Source organism: Aotus nancymaae, unplaced genomic scaffold (assembly GCF_030222135.1).
Source record: "Aotus nancymaae isolate 86718 unplaced genomic scaffold, 86718_ANA_hifiasm-v0.15.2.pri h1tg000006l, whole genome shotgun sequence".
Classification (NCBI taxonomy): Eukaryota; Metazoa; Chordata; class Mammalia; order Primates; family Aotidae; genus Aotus; species Aotus nancymaae.
Window position 1 is genome coordinate 80084717 of NW_026988417.1, and position 20506 is coordinate 80105222.

General features: G+C 35.6%; 1 protein-coding gene across 2 annotated transcripts in view; it reads right to left on the minus strand.

Annotated features, from left to right (window-relative positions):
* KLHL8 (kelch like family member 8) overlaps positions 1-20506 on the minus strand; it is a 69811-nt gene that overhangs the window by 11242 nt on the left and 38063 nt on the right. The window contains exons 3-8 of one of the 2 annotated variants that reach the window (XM_012437774.3): positions 14926-15474; positions 12947-13133; positions 8274-8417; positions 6588-6699; positions 513-681; positions 149-308 (exon numbers count right to left, since the gene is read on the minus strand). In XM_012437774.3, coding sequence (XP_012293197.1) covers positions 149-308; positions 513-681; positions 6588-6699; positions 8274-8417; positions 12947-13133; positions 14926-15474 — 1321 coding nt within the window. The remainder of the gene's footprint in view (positions 1-148; positions 309-512; positions 682-6587; positions 6700-8273; positions 8418-12946; positions 13134-14925; positions 15475-20506) is intronic. The other variant, XM_012437778.3, reaches the window with a different exon arrangement.

Sequence of the window (20506 nt, forward strand, 5' to 3'; positions counted from 1 at the left end):
TAAACAAAATTTAATAGGAAAGAATTCAAAAGCACATCTTAGGACTGATTCTACTTAAGGCTAAATGCAATATAATTTTTTGTTACTCTGTTATATGACCATTGTCATTGTATATAATGATATATTAGAGAAATACCCATCTACTTACCAACTACGTATAAGCAACCATGAAGCTTGCTAACTCCATTGCCTGCTCTTCGTTGACCCATTTCTTTAACTTCTATCCACTTATCCAGATGTGGATCATATCTTTCCACGCTAGATAAAGAAGCCATTCCATCATTGCCACCTACTGCATAAACATGGTTCTGAAATGAAGAGTCAAACAAAACACATGACATTAGATTTTGAATTTACTTCTATATTGTCCTAATGGTAAATTAGAATGTACAAGGCAGTATTTCATGAAATAATATGATATATAATATCTTCATACTGGTGATAATATATTGGACCTTTCCTTAATGAATGTGATGCAATGTAATTCAAGGGCAAGTTGCCATATAACTTACTATTAGAGCAACAGAGCCAACTCCTCCACGGGGAGTATTCATTGGTGCCACTGTACTCCATTGATCAGACTCTATGTCGTATCTCTCCACATCATTGAAGCAAGTATTGTCATCTAACCCTCCAATCGCATAAATTGGGCCTCCTAAGGAAGCCAAGGCAATTCCTCGCCTGCAAAGACAATAAAACATACTTTAGCAACTGGGTTTGTTTCTAGGGAAAAAGTCACACAAAAAAAACGGTGCTAATGCAAATCATTTATCATGTTAATCTTCAAATAGTATAGTTTGTTTCCATCAAGATTTATCAAAGCTTTTCAATAGATGGCTACAGAATTGCCAAACTGCAACCCTATGTGAATACTGTCCCCTAAAGTTGTACAGTGCATAGCCTACACAGACTAAACTCAAAACAATAAAGTATAACCCAATAAAATAGTATAAAAGAGTCCAAAGTAAGTCGTGCATAATGGCTCACGCCTGTAATCCCAACACTTTGGGAGGTTGAGGTGGGCGGATCATGAGGTCAGGAGATCGAGACAATTCTGGCCAACATGGTGAAACCTTGTCTCTACTAAAATACAAAAAATTAGCCAGGCGTGGTGGCACGCAACTGTAGTCCCAGCTACTCAGGAGGCTGAGGCAGGGGAATCTCTTGAACCCAGGAGGTGGAGGTTGCAGTGAGCCGAGACTGTGCCTCTGCACTCCAGACTGGTGACAGAGCAAGACTCAGTATCAAAAAAAAAGAGTCCAAAATATTCAATTAACGCAACACACAGTTGTATAATTGAGAGGTTAATGAGTTTACAGAGAAGTTTTGCAGTGGAGGTCAGAAGCCAAACTCACTTATAAATCCATGCAATTACAGAGCTCATTTTGTTGCAAGGTTTCATTACACCACACAAAAGAATATCAAATTTTGTACTACAAGTTTTATATCACATTGCTTTACTTCTGAAGGGTACTTACTTTTCTTTGAAAGTAAGAGACTTGGCCCATGTTAAAAGCTAATTTATTTAACAGCGATCACACACACAAAAAATCTCAATTTCTTAAAAAACACACTGCAGCAATCAAAAAGTTGAACTATTATCAAACTATTATTTTGTTACTAGCTTGGATAATTTATAAACCTCTACTACCTTGTGTCTCATCTGAGACATAGCTGGCATTAATGAATTAATACAGGAAAAGCACAAAGAAGAGTGTCTGGCCCATATTTAGTGCTATGAAGTATTAGCTTTTGTTATTACTGGAGAAAGCAACTGCTTCACTGAGATTCTAACTCTAAATTTATCAGAGAGTATTCAACAAAAGAATTCTTAAGGATAAGAATTCATTCACTTCCAGTGTCCTCAACCTCTTTTCTCTTGGATATAAAGCTACGACTTACCAAATACTGTGGTTATAAAAATTTTCAGGTGTGTGAGAACAAGTACATGTGTTCTCTAGAACGTAAGGATGTTAGGTCAGGAAAGTAAAGTAAGTATGCCTAGTAATTGTCCCTCTCCTCAAACCACAAAAGCAGACAACATTATTGGCTTATTTCCTACTCCTCAAAACTCTCTTGATTTTCATAACAACACAAATTTTAGTCCATTCCTACATCTCTGGCTAGTGCTTTTCAGCTTCCTTTATCAGTGCCTTCTTCACTCCATCATTAAATTATAAAGTTCCCTAAGGATCACTCTACACTTTCTCTCCCTAAGCAATCTCATTATTTCCACAGATTTGTGATAATTCAAATATTTATTTCCAGACATATACCTAATTTCTACCTCAAATCTGTCCTGCTGGCTCTTCAACCTTAACTTTAATCTGAAATGAAACTCATTGCCCACCTCCCTGTGGTAGGGAGGACTGCAAGATACTCCCTGTGCCCCATGACCTTCATTCCCTGGTATTACTCTCATAATTATGCTACATTATATGGCAAAAGGGAGGTGACCTTGATGGGCCTAATTTAATCACACAAACCTTCAAAAGCAGAGAGGTTTCTCAAGCTGGTAGTCAGAAATTCAAAACACCAGGTGAATGCTGTATGCCATTGTGCTTGTTTGAAGGTGGAGGGGAACATGTGGAAAGGATTTGAGAGTGACTTCTGGTCAACAGCCAATAAAAATGAGAAACTCAGTCCTATGGCCACAAAAAACTGAATTCTATCAATAACCTAAATCACCTTGAAAGTGGCTTCTTCCCCAGTGCCTTCAGATAAAAGTCTAGCCCAATCTCTTGATTCTGGCCTTGTGGGACCCTAAGTAGAAAACCCAGCAAACCTGCATGACTTCTGAACTGTGAGCTAATAAATGGGTGCTACTTTAAGCTGCTAAACTGGTGGCAATTTGTTACACAGACACAGAAAACTAATACACCCCCATCACAAAACAAAAATTTTATTCCATTCACCACCTTGTTTTCCTAACTCAGAAATCATACCACTACCCATCCAGTTGCTTAAGGCAGAAACTGAAGAATCATCCTTGCCTCTACCTAATTGTTCTTTCTAATTATCATAAATACATACCTCTGAACTGTCTTTTAAATACATTCTCCTTTCTCTATGTCAATTTCTATCAGTTTAGTCCAAGTCACAGTTATTTCTTTATACCAAGGGATGAAGAATTGAAATAACCTTTTTTGGTCTGTTAGACTGTTTTCCCTCTGGTCAGATATCCTCAAATCTCTCCTCCATTTTGTATGCATAAGTTCTCTAAAAAGAGAAATCTGATCCTATAATTCCCCTACTATTTAAATAAAAATATAAAATGTATATTTAATATACATGCATATTAAATATATGTTTAATTCAAAGTCCATCAGATAAAATATCCTTGGCAAACTTGAAAGGCCTTCATCCTTTACATATTCTTTCTGCCTCATTTCTAGACACTCTTCCCCTTAATCTCTCAACCACACTGGACCTCTTTCATGTTCTTTGCTCTTTGATCTCCAGGTTTTTGAAGGCTCTTCATCTCCCTCCACTCACCACTCAGTCCACCTACAATAACTTAATCAGGCTAAATTCTGCAATTCCTTCACATCTTAAATTAAATGGGACTTCATTAAGATGTTCTGCACTCCTCAAGCACCCTTTACTCACCCCGTTTTAATATTATTGCCCTTATATCATTATTTGTATCTTCTCTTCTACAGTGTAAGCTACACAGAGGCACACATATAAAGATTAAAAATGTACTTTGGGATTTTATCCCCCATTTTAATCCATGCAGTTATCACAAGGTATAAATCACTCTCTATTAAAGTATTAAACTGTCATTTGTTAGCTTTTTCCCCCCCTAGGATTCTTTCTCATGAGGGGAAAAAAAAGCTTCAAATGTCTTCACATTTCTATTTAATCTTTCATATTTTAACACATGAAGAAAACGCAGTTGAAAATATTGTTATATTAATCAAAAATAGAAAATTAGCACATATCCCTATGTTTGGGTTATTTTTTAACTGCTCATTTTGATAACAAGTCATTTTTAACGCTTACACAATGGTGCTAGTTTGCCAACCATATAAGCCACAATGTCTGAGCTATGGTTTTACTAGTTCATGTTTCTTTTAATTAAACTGTGGGTGATACATTTATAAATAAATACATATATATATAAATATATAACCTGCAGTTTTTTGTTTTTTTTTTTTGAGACACAGTTTCACTCTTGTCATCTAGGCATGTTATTGGCTCACTGCAACCTCTACCTCCTGGGTTCAAGCAATTCTCATGCCTCAGCATCTCTAGCAGCTGAGATTACAGGCACCCACCACCACGCCAGCTAATTTTTGTATTTTTAGTAGAGACAGGGTTTTGCCATGTTGGGCAGTGGTCTCAAACTCCTGACCTCAGGCAGTCCACCCACCTCAGTCTCCCAAAGTGCTTGGATTACAGGCATGAGCCACCATGCCTGGCCCACCAGCAGTTTTATTAAAAGAAACTCTTCAGCAATATTTTCAATATTTACTCAGATAGCCTTCTTCTCTCTTCTTGAATTATATTTTCACTCTGACCCAGAGGCAGAATTATTCTAGTATTCTAGTTATTCTAATATCTAGTTTTATATAAATTATTAAGCTCAGTCTTTGAAATCCTCAAGCTATTTACTGAACAATAAATTGAAAAAGAAAAATTATAGTCAATCAAATTTAATCTCCCATTTGGTGCAAAATATATGTGATCTTTCTGACATATACAATTCCAGTCACTGGGAGGAATTACAGTATGTTTCATTGCTATTATACTGAATCATAAACAAATATTTATTTATTCCTACTAAAGCAACATACACCTCTTAAAATATCTAGTTACTTCTGTAAGTTTTCTTGTCTCCGGATCACAACCCTTCAACTACTTTTTCTAGATAACATGGTTTTCAGATGAATTACTAACCTGTTAGTTCTTACTTACATGCATACCAGATTATCATTCTCACATTTATAATAATCAATTTTGTGCACCTTCTATTTATGTTCAAATTATAAACACATTACTATACTAGTAAGTTATATTATAAAACATCCACCCAAAATAAATTTTTAAAAATGTACAGAGAGTCTAATCTTTTATTTCCATATCCCAACTGGTGTTATATATCCTACTTGAACACCACAGCTACAGATTTGGAGATATCAGTGTCAAGAACAATACAACTATAAACTCCCTAAATCTAAGGCTTCACTTCTTTTAATGTAGGCAACTATATTATATTCATTTTTTTCTTTTCCTGAACGGTGTTTCATAATGGTTCAGGTACTTTTCTCCATAGGAAACAATCATAAACCTGATTTCCCACCATGTTATGTTGTACTGGTGTAACTGAATTTTTAAAATACCTAAGGCAGGTTTTATTCTAACTCTAATTTTAACATTTTTTAGGTTTTTGCCTAGAGTAGCCTACTCTGTCTTTAGAATCTTGATTTGGTCACATGTCTTAGTGATCTTCACACCTCAGGATACCTAAAAGTTTGGTATTTAAGTCATTAATAAAAGTGTCAAACAGGTTAGAGTACTAACTATGTTACTGAAAATTTCCCCTTTAGAGTGAGATATTAATCAACATATATTCCAGTTTATGTTGATGAGACTACAAACATTAGAACACAAATATGTAAATGAGAACATAAATATGTAGGTGAGAACTTAAAACATTAATGCTCATCAGGGTAAAAATCAATGAAGAAAATAGAAATCGAGGACAATTTTCTTAACATGATAAAAATATAGATACCTTAGTTCTAAAGTCAGTATCTTATTTAATAGTGAAACACTACTTTTCTAACAAGATCAGGAACAAGACAAAAACATCTACCATCTCTGCCACTATTCACCTGTATTAGATTATTAGGCAATAAAATCAGACAAGAAAAATCAATTAGAAGCATAGGAATGTACAGGAAATTTGACCCAAAAAGTCTACAGATTTATTAACAGTACTGTATCAATGGTAATTTTAATTGCTACTATGGCTGTATAACATGTTAACATTATGGGAAGCTGGGTGCAGGGCAGATGGCAAGGTTTTACCATCTTGGCACTGGCATTTGGCATTATCTTTGCCACTGGCATTTGGGGTAGAAGAATCTTTGTTGTGGGGGCTGTCCTGTGCATTATAGAGTCTTTAGCAGCATCCCTGACTTCTTCCCATAAATGCTAGCAGCAATCTTCCTATCCCCAAGCTGTGACAACCAAAAATGTCTCCAGACACTGCCAAGCGTCCCACAGAGGGGACAAAATCATCTTCAGTTGAGAACCACTAGTACACAGGAACTCTACTATTTTTGCACTTCTCTGGATAAACTAAAATTATCTCAAAATAAAACGTTGAAAAAAAAATCAATGCTCATGTATAAGTGAAAACTGCGACTACCATATGGTACTCTAAACCATTACTGCATTTTTAATTTAAAAAAAAATAAAAAGTGGTAACAAAGCATCACCTTGGACATGCTAACAAAATGTGTTTGAGAAGGTATTTAAAGTTTCTAAAATAGAAAATAAGTTTAAAATAAGGCCTTTAAATTTTATGAAACTTTATTTCCACCATCAGTTCAAAATAACTTGCCATGCTGATCTACCTCTTTGTGTTCATTGATGCCTTCATCATCCATTTATTAGTGAGAGGATCAAACATCTCCATGCTACCTAAATGTTCATTTCCATCATGTCCACCTACTGCATACACTTTACCTGTCAAATAGAGAAGTATTTTCATTTGACTCCAAATAAATTAATAACATTAATGTTATATAAACATTATATAATTAAAATGTCACCATAAGTTAATTTTCAACAACTGCTGCTTTGTCCAACGTTAGGATCAATGTCATTTCAGTAGTTGAATGAAAAATCAATGTAAGCTTGCACTAAACATGTTGTTCTACATGAAGTAATTTATTAGTAAATGGTCTAATACCATACCCCCACTTAGGTTTCCCAACTTTTTATTACTTAGTAGATGAAATCACTAATCTTGCCTTCAAAGAACACTTAATAAAATGGAAAAATGTTCTTCTTAGATTATATTTTATAATATTAAACTGGTGGCCAGGCATGGTGGCTCACGCCTGTAATCCCAGCACTTTGGGAGGCCGAGGTGGGTGGACCACCTGAGGTCAGGAGTTTGAGACCAACTTGGTGAAACTCCATCTCTACTAAAAATACAAAATATTAGCCTGGCATGGTGGTGGGCACCTGTAATCCCAGCTACTCAGGAGGCTGAGGCAGGAAAATTCCTTGAACCCAGGAGGCAGAGGTTGTAGTGAGCTGAGATTGCGCCACTGCCTTCTAGCCTGGGCAACAAGAGTGAAACTTCATCTCAAAAAAATAAAAAGTTTATTTATATAAATATATATATATATATATAACTGGTTTGTTGTTTGGTTTTTCTTTTTGAGACAGGGTCATCCTCTGTGACCCAGGCTGGAGTGCAGTGGCATTATCACTGCTCAATGCAGCCTCAAACTCCTGGGTTCGAGTGATGCTTCTACCTCAGCCTCCCGAGTAGCTGAGACCACAGGCATGCACCATTGTGTCTGGCTAAATTTTTAAATTTTTTTGTAGAGACAAGGTCCCCCTACATTGCCCAGGCTGGTCTTGAACTCACAGGCTCAAATGATCTTCGCACCTCAACCTTCCTAAAACTGTTAATATGATCAATTTTTTTACTCAATGAAACAAACAAAAATACACACAGAAAAGAGGAGAGATGGTACACCAAAATGTTAACTGAGACTATTTCTGGGTGTTTGTGTTACAAGCGGTTTTCAGTTTTTATGAAAATGTTTTTATATTGTTAAAAATTCATTTATACTTTTATAATAAAAAAGTGGCCATTTAGAGTTTTCTGACAATGTATCCATGGTTCTACAATTTATTCATTTTCAGGAATGAGTAAAAAGATTTCAGTAATAATTATTAATTTTAGTTAGATGGGTATTAAAAAGGATGATATGTAATTATAACTTGGGTTCAGTAAACATTTTTTCTTGGTTTAATCTTTTGGTAAATATAACTGAGAATAGTTTAACTCTTTATATCTATTTTCTTTGATATTCATCTCCATATCATGCACTTATATGCAACAGATTGCACACTGAGCATCTGTAGGCACAAAGCAAGTAAATAATCACTAACCAAACATTTTATTTAAAAATAATTTATAATTTTGTCATTTTCTTACATAACAAATAAATTCTCAAAGTTCAGATATTTAAAAAAAGAGTACTGTGATCATGTGATATTTCAGACAAGCGTGTACCCACCTTCCACAGAGATTACACCCACATGTCGCCTTCGGCTATTCATTTCTGGCCCAAAGAACCAACTGTTTTTGTTGATAGAATAGCATTCAATACTCCGAAAGGGGTCACCAGATCCACCTCGACCACCTACACAAAACAGCACACCTAAAGGTAAAGGCACAAATAAAGATAAATCATAGCTGCCAAATTAAAAAAAAAAAAAAAAGAAAGTTCAAACTTTGGGTAAAAGCAAAAAGACAAAAAAAAGTTATTTGGATAGTATTCAGTGTTATTATGTTACTAGAAATCTAATATAATTTTCTACTTGTCCCCTCAGAGAATAGGGTATATCAGCTATCTCTGCTTGCTAATATCCCAATACAGTATGTTGTATGCCCTCACCTACCTTCTAAAATTCCTCTTGCTAAGGTCATAACAAAACCAATCAACCCCTGAGTTAATTTCTTACTGAACACAATTGCCACACTTGATATGTTGATCACTGACCATTTTTCAGGAAACATCTTACCTCCTTGATTTCTATAATATCAGTGTCCTTTTGTTGCCAACCATTTATTTCCTTCTTTCTATGTTTTCCGTGTTCCATCCTGAGCCCACTTCTCACGTAACTTTTTGCTCATTCAGGAAAACTTCATCCCTTTGTTTTAGATTCCATCTTTATTGTAATACCTTTCTATATACATTTCCAAGCCACATCTACACTTGATGTCCCACAGACACCTCAAACCCAACAAGTTCAAAAGGATCTCCCCTCCTTGCCTACCTAAACAACCTCTTCCTTCTTGTGGTGTTCTATCTGTTCCTATTTCCAATGCCACTGGTAACATTTCATACCCTCATCACCTATTAAACTAACGACTGCAAAATCCTGTCCTCTCTTAATACTTAGCAGTCTTTTTGCTTTCAGATTCTTACCACAGTAAACTTAGGAAAGAGCTCTTTTGATAGCCTTCTATTACGTACACCAGTACTTCTCAAAAACTTTAGAGAATGCCACTGAATTGTACACTTAAAAAGTGGGCAGATGCAGTAGCTCATGCCTGTAATCCCAGCATTTTGGGAGGCTGAGGCAGGAGGATCATTTGAGGCCAGGAGTTGGAAACCAGCCTGGGCAACAATAGAGCATCTCTACAAAAAAATTTAAAATTAGCCAGGTGTGGTGGTGCCTGCCTGTAGTCCCAGCTATATGGGAGGCTGAGGCAGGAGGCTCACTTGAGCCCAGGATTTCAATGCTGCAGTAAGCTATGATTGCACCATTGCATTCCAGCCTGAGTGAAAGAATGAGACCCTGTCTCTCAAAAGAAATAAGACAAAAATGCTTAAAATGGCAAATTTTGTTGTATATATTTTGCCACAATTAAAAAAAACACACACATACTGTAGTGTAATTCTGAATCACCTGGAGGACATAAAATATGGATTGCTGGGCCTGACTTCAGAGTTTCTGATTCAGGAGGTTTGAAATAAGTCCAAGAATTTGCATTTCTTACAAATTCCCAAGTGAATGCTGATGCTACTGGTCCAGGGGCGACCACTTCCTTCACACTTTGAGCAACAAAGACTGCTTTACAAGGTAAAACCTTATCACAGCATAAAGGTCTTCCAGGATCTAACCCAATCTACTCCCCGCTCTCTCTCTCTTAAACTTCATGCTCCTGCAACTATGCATATAGTACACATCTTTGGTGTTCCTATAGCACTTTTGGTAATTAGCATTCATTAAACACACAGTATTAAAATGATCTGTTATGCTGACATCTGTTACGAGTCTAAGGTAGGTTAAGACTGTGTATTAAACATTTATGCATTAACAAGGACTAGAACAGTACCTGCCCTGCACTAGGCATTCAATAATTCCCTGAACTCCCTTTACCCTAACTAGCATTCAGAAGAACATTTATTTATTATTCAAAACTAAGGCGAGGTTTACTTTCCTATAATACCTTTTCTGACTCTTTCAAGATGAAAATAACTGTTTTCTTTTACATCCCATTATACCTTAAGATGATATAAAAGCACCTGTTAATTCTTTACTGCATTTATTTATTCAAAAGTCTATTTTCCTAGACAAGACAAGTTATTCCAAAATAAGTCTGGCTATCTTCTGTATGTGCCTACATTTCTTATGCCTAACCCAGAGGCTTTCACATGGTAGGCACTTAATAAATATTTGCTGAATGACTGCATAAATGAATGCCTGGTGCTTGTGCTATCTTTTTCAACTAATTCAATATTTTAAGTTAGATAAATTTGAAGCTGGAAGAGCCATTAGATGTGGTAGTTCACACCCATACACTTCGGGAGGCTGAAATGGGTGAATTACTTGAGCCCAGGTGTTTAAGACCAGCCTGGGACCACAGGCATATGCCACTACATGTGAGACTCACTAAAATATCGTGAGACCCGAGTGGGTCTTAGCTGCTCAAGGGGGCTGAGATAGGAGGACTGCTTAAGCACAGGAGGTTCAAGGCTACAGTGAGGTATGATTGCACCACTGCACTCCAGCCTGGATGATAGAGCAAGACCCTGACTCAATTTTTTTTTGAGATGGAGTCTTGCTCTGTCACCAGGCTGGAGTGCAGTGGTGTGATCTTGGCTCCCTGCAACCTCTGCCTTCCAGGTTCAAGCGATTCCCCTGCCTCAGCCTCCCGAGTAGCTGGGACTACAGGCACGCACCACCAGGCCTGGCTAATTTTTTTTGTATTTTAACAGACGCAGGATTTCACCATGTTGGTCAGGACGGTCTTAATCTCCTGACCTCGTGAGCTACCCACCTTGGCCTCCCAAAATGCTGGGATTACAGGTGTGAGCTACCACGCCCGGCCAAAATTTTTTTAATAAAAAAATAAAAATAAAGTTGGCAGAAACTGTAAAGATTATTTAGTCAAATTGTTTATAAGTAAACTGAGGCCTTGATTAAGAAATGTGTTTATAAGTTGGGCTGGGCACGGTGGGTCACACATGTAATCCAGCACTTTGGGAGTCTAAGGCAGGTGGATCACTTGCAGTCAGGAGTTCAAGACCAGCCTGGCCGACATGGTGAAACCCTGCCTCTACTAATAATACAAAAAAACTTAGCCTGGTATAGTGGTGCACACAAGAAATCGCTTGAACCTGGGAGGCAGAGGTTGCAGTGAGCCAAGATTGCACCACTGCACCCCAGTTTGGGCAACAGAGTGAGACTCCGTCTCAAAAAAAAAAGAAAAGAAATTTGTTTATAAGTAAACTGAGGCCTTGAGAAATTTGTCCGAAATTACAGATGTTCAATGGCACAGCTAGAATTATAACCCCAGAATGTAACACTAATCTTTGATTAGATTTTCTTTTTTTTGAATGCATGATACTTTATTTATGATTAGATTTTCTTTAAGTGAAAACTAGTATTTCATCTATATAGTTCATGTAGGAACATATCATGGAAGGAAAAAAAAACTAAAATAAGTAAAAAGACTAGGATGCATATCCTTTCTCTGCTATGTCTATGTGTGGCCTTGAGTATACTTTTGACCTAATTCTTAGTCTCTTCATCCTTAAAATGGAATAAAACTACCTATTTCACAATGAGGATCAAATCTTTTGCTAAAATATAATACATAAAGTTGCCTCAGTCATGTAAGAGATCATTTATATGAGCATCTAGTACATTTTGGCATATAACCTAGGCTGTTAAGACATTGTTTGAATTCAGTTCTGAATTTGAAGTATTCCATCAAATATCTTGACTTTCTAAATTCACAACAAGCAAGCTACCCAACTAAAAAAACTAATTCTTTACATCAACCTATTAAAAAATGAGAATAATTAGTTCTTCTTCTACTTCTTCATAAGAAGGTGTATGACTTCCAGCGTTTCTTTTTATTACCTAGATAAAACCTCATTCTACTCATAATCAAGTATTGCCTTTTGTTGTTTTTCAGGCTATTTCAAAGACCTCAATATTTGATAATTGTATATTTAGATAGCACCACATAGAGAGGAAGTCTCTATTCAGAGCTCCTCTTCCTAAATTTCTGAACCTCATGTATTCCCTCATGTCTCAAATGTATCACACTTTATAAATATTAAAAAGTGATACTTCTTATAGCATAATGTCTCAAGAAAAGAAGTGAACATGAAATATTTTCTTGGGAAAATGAATGCCTCCTAAAATATAAGGGCTTTAGATTCTAAGAGTTTAATATAACTCATTATACAAATATTAGCTATGTTTACTGCCCTTCCTTTTATTTGGTAAAATGAAAAAACAAATATTTAGACATACAATATATTTCAAGCTCCATGCTTGGCCCTTGGGATACAAACCTAAATAAGATGCTCAACTGTCTTTGAGGAACTTAAGACATGTCAAATGAATACATGACAATGTAACATAGTAAACCAAGTTCAGAATCTGGGACGATCTCAAAGGAAGAGATATTTCGGTGGGATTTTCAGAGTATACAGGACTGATTATGGCTTTTTAAAAAATTGGGCTATTGGTAAAACTAAATAATGTACAGTAAAAACTATAAATACATACATACAACTGTATTTGCCAATTATTAGTTTAAGGCAATCAGACACTAATTATCTTACAACTACATTTTGGCACACATGAACAACCCTCAAATACAATAAAGATCCTTCCAGGAGAGTTTTTATCATTGTATTACATCAATAAGCAACTTGGTTACCAGCAGTATGCTTCCTTGGGGTAGTCCGAATAGAGTATTCGAAGTCAGGTACTGCTCTGCTACTCAAGTGAAGGTGGTAATTTCTTGCTTCATCCAGTAAATCTCTACATTTTAGATTTTGCTTGACAATCTGTTCTTTTGCCACAACACCCATAAGAAAATCAACCGGCAACAACGGCAGACGAACCTAAGATCATGAATAGTTGCAATATAAAATTTAAGTGAAAATAAGATGGTTCATTCTCCACTTTCACTGCAGCATCTTCTCTTTTTAAAACTTATGTTGCTACTTCATGAAATCTAACATGTTGATGAAATTCAATGTGCCAAATTCTAAAGCAATTTCCAGTACTGGTCTGCTTTAAAGAAATCAGACTATATGTTAAATTACATCCACCCACTTTAAATATAGGTTTACATAGGCTTTATAATTCAATTGTCTTCATTCAAATTACTTACTTCCAAAAATGGTACTGACATAATCACAAGGTCCTTCTGTTGATAAAGACACAATCAAAACAAAAGTGCTGTGCTTTGTTCTTTTGCCTTTTTAAGTTAAGATTAAACATACGGAAATGTGATTTCTTACTTAAAAATGTAAACATTCGTATCTGAAACAAGTGCTGTTTTCTTCAAATCAATAATCTTGGAAGGGAATATACTAATTCAGGGACGCATCCCCTCTTTCAGTAGAGGCATTCATCATTCCTCTATTAAAGATGCACTGATTTTCCAGTGGATTAAAGAGGATGATGAAACCAGGTAATGCTATTTTGAATAAAAAGCACACACACACACACACATAAGGGGTTGAGTCCAGTCACTCCCCAACTGCAAGACTTTGTTGCAGTAGTCCCTCTAACTATTGTCATCGTCCCCCTTGAATAAAGTCTGCCTTATATGTCTTAAAAAGTAACATATATACACAAATAAGATATGGCTGCAAGATAATAAAACTTTCCATTTACTTTTGCTGACATATTTACTTTAAAAATAATTCTAAGAGAGAAGATCTAAATGTGTACTGAACTTTGATACTCATATGAATGCAAAAATATTGTGATATGCACTTGAAAAATATGTCTTATCATAATCATGCTTTGAATAGGTTTACTTCATCTGCCTATAAATATCTAAAATGAGAACACTGGTCATTTTAAGCACTTTCATTCTATTTGTTAAAGTTTCTTGTAATGCTATTGAGAAACTTTATGTTATTAAAAATTATAAGAATTATCATTGAGTGCTTTTATTAAGCACAAAGTTTTAACAAAGCATTTAATTTAGAAAAATAAGTAAGAACATTTCTCTTTTAAGTAACAAAATGTCATTTTACTTCTCAGGAATAAATGGAGAAAGGAAAAAAGGGAAGAAGGAAAGGAGGGAAGAGAGAGAAAGGAAAGGGGAGGAAGACAAAAGAAAAGAAAGATCATAAGGGCCTATAATCTTTTTATCCCAGTAACTCCTATTAACAGTAAAAACTAACAGTAACAATAATGAGACACATTTCTGAGGTTTAAAAAAAGTCAACGTATGGTGAGAGAAGAAAATAGATGTCCTATAGTTCTTTGCATAATTAATCTACACACATTAGGAATAACTATACTTTTATTAGCAAAATAATTCATTAAAATTTAAAAACTTCATTATAAAACATTATAAATCATATTTAGAGCTGTTTCCTCAAACCATTTTCTATTAGCATACATAAAATACTCATCATTAGTATCCCAAAGGAATATTTTCAGGTTAAAAAGCAGAGAATGATATTGCTAATTCAAATGTGACAAATTTAAATTCATCCTGAAACAGTACAGCAAGTTAATAGGAAAGTTAGAGAGCTAAAAGCCATTTTTATCATTGTATTTCATCAATAATTTCTATATTCCTTCAAACAATCTACACTTTTCAAAATAAATGAAGCATCTTGATTTGCTTCTGTATTTCATTTCTATGTGAAATCTTATTTCAGCCCCTACCTGTGCAAGTGTTTCATCCAACCATTTGGAATGATGCTGAGGATTGGCAAGAAGCCACTTGATGGCAGCATTATAGACTTGCTTTTCATTTTCAATATTTAGATCACTGGAAGACAAAAGCTTATGGAGGTGCTGGGGTGATACACTTACAAAGTCTTCACACTCCACTACTTCAGTAAAATGCTCACAGGCATACTGATCTGCCATATCCATTAAGTCTATTCGATTGTGACTTTCTGCAAAGGCTCTTACTGCCAGGCAATTGGAGGGATGAAAATGTAACTTCATGTATTCACAACAAGCTCTAGCCACCAGTTCAACCTGCAGAATACAGGCTGCATATAAGAGAGGTTGGACGTTGTCAACAGTCAAAGTGAGTCGTGAAGAATAGACAAACTTTACCAAGTCTTCTATTGTGTCACCATCAAAATCTCTAATCTCAATCAGCGTTTGCTTGGCTTCAGCCATTTCAGAAAGAAACATGGCTCTAAAGTAGGGAATAACACAAGCCAATACCAGTTTGTGACAAGAGATTAGCTTTGAACCAACCTGTTCAAAAAAAACCAAGAAAGACTCAGTTTAATATCAAAATCAGCTTCAGGTCATCATTGTGTTTGGAGCAGGATCAAAATTTCTAGACAAATTTAGAGTGTTTTTATAAGGCAATCCTTTGGTCATTACTTTCAATCTAGGCCAATTTCTTAAAGTCAGACAATTTTCATCTTCCAAATTAACCAAATATCTTTCATATATATACTACATATGTATATATGTGTACATATATACAATATATGTATAAATGTATATGTATAAATGTATACAAAATGTATATGTATATACATATAAAATGTATATGTATAAAATACATGCATACATATATACATATATGTATATACACATGTATATACGTATACAAAAAATACATATCTGTATGTACATATACACGTGTGTGTGTGTGTGTGTGTATTTTTAGACAAGGTCTTGCTCTTGTCACCCAGGCTGGAGTGCAGTAGTGTGATCTCAGCTCACTGCAACCTCTGTCTCTCGGGTTTAAGCGATTCTCCTGCCTTAGCCTACCAAGTAGCTGGGATTACAGGCATGCACTACCACACCTGGCTAATATTTGTGGGTTCTGTTTTCTCAGTAGAGACAGGGTTTCACCATGTTGGCCAGGCTGGTCTCGAACTCCTGGCCTCAACTGATCCGCCTGCCTCGGCCTCCCAAAGTGCTGGGATTACTGGAGTGAGCCACGGCACTTGGCCTCTTTTATATACGTATCTATAACATATATACAACAAATCGTGATTTTCCTATATGATATTTCAGGGACATTTTGTAAATTAATAACAGCAAACATCAGTCAGCACTCCTTACATGTCAACCACTATTGTAAGAGCTTTTATTTTGGAGATAGGGTCTCACCATGTTGCCCAGGCTGGAGTGCAGTGACGTGATCACGGATCATTGCAGCCTCAACTTGCTGGGCTCAAGCGATCCTGCCAACTCAGCCTCCCAAGGAGCTGGGACTACAGTCACGTGCCACCACACCCAGCTAATTTTTGCATCTTTCAGTAGGGACAGGGTTCTGCCATCCTGCCCAGGCTGGTCTCAAACTCCTGAGCTCAAGTGATTCATCTACTTTGGCCTCCCAAAGTCCTAGGATTACAGGCATGAACCATAGAGCTGGCCTTCTAAGTGCTTTTTTTTTTTTTTTTTTTTTGAGACGGAGTTTCGCTCTTGATACCCAGGCTGGAGCGCAATGGCGCGATCTCGGCTCACCGCAATCTCCGCCTCCTGGGTTCAGGCAATTCTCCTGCCTCAGCCTCCTGAGTAGCTGGGATTACAGGCACGCGCCACCGTGCCCAGCTAATTTTTTGTATTAGTAGAGACGGGGTTTCACCATGTTGACCAGGATGGTCTCGATCTCTTGACCTCGTGATCCACCCGCCTCGGCCTCCCAAAGTGCTGGGATTACAGGCTTGAGCCACCGCGCCCGGCCCTAAGTGCTTTTTATATATTAACTCAACTGTCCCAACACCCCTATGAGTAAGTACTATTATTATCCACAATTTATCAATCAGAAAACTGAAGCACAGAGTAAGTATTTAGTAGTATTTACTATGAGCTCAACTGAGTTTTTTTTTCATTTTCTATTCACATTATCTTGAAATGATATAGCTCATATACAAGCAATAAAAAAACTGCAATCTCATCATCTTAATTATTGAAAAATCAGATAGCTTCCAACAGTGTGCCATTACAAACAGCACAGTAGTGAACTTCTTTGTAACTAAATCTTTATTCACATTTTCTATTATTCGGACAGATAAATTCTTGTAAGTAGAAATGCTGCTTCAAAGGATACAATGTGAATATGTGAATATATACTGTCAAACTGTCCATTTCTGAGCTTCTTACAGTATTTGCACCATATCTTGAGTGTTAAGAAACACTTTTTTTTTTTTTTTTGTATAAACAGTCTATGTTGCCCAGGCTGGTCTCAAATTCCTGAGCTCATGCAATCCTCCTGCCTAGCCTCCAAAGTGCTAAGATTATAAGCGTGAGCCACTATGCCCAGCCACAGTTGACAATTTGATGAATAAAAATATCTCATTGTTTATCTTTTCTTTTGCTCATAAGATTGAATCATTCATAAATTTTGGGCTACTTGTATTTCTTCTATGAACTACAAATTTTTTCTTATTCATTTGTAAGTATTCCTCATACAATCAAAGTATTAGGCATTTGTCATATATATTTCAAACTTCTCTTTCACAGTTTGCTTTCAATTTTTATTCTCTCCCTATGGATTTTCACATAATTAAGTCAAGTCTTTTTATTATTTGAGGTACCCTGCTATAAACGGGAATCATTCTAATATTCCATATTTACTTCACATATTTTTTCTACTACTTTTATGGTTTTATGTTTTACACTTAAATTTTTATTTAGATCTGGAAGGTTTTGGAACTGAGTGGGCAGATATCTTCTTTTTAATACAGTATTAATCCCATTTTCCCAGCAGTTTATAATAATCAAATACAAGTAACATTATAGTACCATTTTAATAATTTTCCTGTTTTCATGTAGTGTTTTGATTATATAATAAACTTGTAGTTGTGTCTCATTATTTGAGAACTAATTTTAAAATGAGAATTTCTGGAGTGTTCAATTGTATAAATAGTTTCGCTTATAAAAGTCCCTTCCTCAGTCTTTTTTCACTAATGTGGAGGAAGAACCAGTATCATTTATTTCAGCAAGTACAAGATAATCATTTCTGTCTGTTATGCTGTATTAAATTTTTTCATAGAACTCACTAGGCAGGATTTAGATTCTAATGAGACTAAAGTTGTAATGTAAACTATAACATAAAGCTTGGCATGTTTTCAAATTCACATCAGCTTTAAAATGGGATCTGAAACCTGAAACTAAATAATTTTTAAATAGCCTAAACAGATTCTTTTTAAAAAATTATTTCCACATACCACCACTGGGATTCAGTTTCTATGCAAATATTTGTAAGTCTCACATGACTTAAACCTGATCCATTAAATAACTTGCCAACACTCTCTTACATAATAGTATCATAAAATAGGGTTCCACAATTTCTAGATAACCATTATTTTAACACTTGCCATCTAAGCTGTACAAATCAATGGCCAGCAAGTCATTTTCATGATGTTCTTAATAAGATTCTGTCCCTTTATAATTCTATTTGAATCTTGATTCAAATAAACTAAAATGTGGCTATTTAACATATACACCCCTATGTACCCTTTTAGAATAAATATCCATTTTTACTTTAAAAAGATCTTTGAGTCACATGTATAAATAGTAACAGCCAAAAGTTCAGCTTTTTAATGCACTGATTCTCCTTTGATGTTATATGGTTTCATTACATTCCTGAAAGTTTATTTGTACAATTTCTTTCCCTGGTACATAAAAATAATTACCAATTACAAAAATTATTTCATCAGAAATTTGAAAATGAAAGTAATCAAAATCGAAAGACCTGATTTTTAAAATTGGATAAAAATATGCAAGCTACATAATATTAAACATTACCATAAAATTTAGAATTATATAAATACTATATGTCCCTGATACTACTTAATTTTCTAATTTACAGTCTTTGTTAGATCAGTGAACATGTGACTAATTCAAGATACTATTAAAAAAGAAAAACTTTAGACAATTAAATTTAACAGAGTTTAACCGAGCAAAGGAGGATTCAATAATTGGGCAGTCCTGGAACCAGAATAAGTTTAAAGAGACTCTGGTGCTGCTGCACAGTCGAAAATTATTTATGGACAGAAAAAGGAAGGAGACACACAGAAAATGGAAGTGAGGTACAGCAATAGATGGATCAGTTACAGCTCAGAGTGTGCCTTACTTGAACACAGGTTGGACAGCTGGTTGCCTTTGATAGGATGAAACTCAGTGATTGGCACAAGAGTAGGCTAAAGTCTATTTACACATCCAGTTAGGTTACAGTTTACTGTGTACAGAGAAACCTTTAGGCCAAAAATTATTTATGGACAGAAAAAAGAAGTTGACACACAGAAAATGGAAGTGAGGTATAGAAACAGATGGATCAGTTACAGCTCAGAGTCGGCCTTACTTGAACACAGGTTGAACAACTGATTGCCTTTGATAGGATGATACTCAGTGACTGGCACAAGAGTAGGCTAAAGTCTGTTTACACATCCAGTTAGGTTACAGTTTACTGTGTACAGAGAAACCTTTAGGCCAAGCCTAAACTATGTAAGGCGGGAGCTTTAGGCTAAACTTAACAATACTAAGGGAAAAATCATGTCACACTTAAGTATTAAAATATGCAGAATATCAACATTCATTCAATGATTCCTTAGACATTTGTTTAAAAAGCTTGAATACCAACTATTAATCAAAACTTTGAGTAATTTTCCATAGAGTAGACAATATGAATGAAAATACAATGAAACAAAGGCTTTTGGATTAGTAAAGCATTTGACTAGCAACATGTAAAGCATTCCTGACTCCACTAGTGTGGAGTTCATCATGGCTCTTGAGCCACTTGCTCGAGCCCGCTCCCACTCTGTGGAGTATACTTTCATTTCAATAAATCTTTGCTTTTGTTGCTATTAAAAAAAAAAAATTCATCATGGTTAATATTGTGTAAACTATTTCCTCTTCATTTTAAAAAAATTTAGTAGAGGGCCGGGCATGGTGGCTCACACCTGTAATCCCAGCACTTTTGGAGGCCGAGGTGAGCAGATCACCTGAGGTCAGGAGTTCAAGAACAGCCTGACCAACATGGAGAAACCTCATCTCTACTAAAAATACAAAAAATTAGGTGGGTGTGGTGGCACATGCCTGTAATCCCAGCTACTCGGGAGGCTGAGGCGAAGAATCACTTGAACCTGGGAGGCAGAGGTTACGATAGTGCCATTGCACTACAGCCTGGACAACAACAGCAAAATTCTATCTCAAATAAATAAATAAATAAATAAATTAAGTAGAAAAAGTAAAATTTTATCTTAATATTATTAAGCATTAACGAACACAAAAAAATAAAATATTATTAAGCATTATATATGCA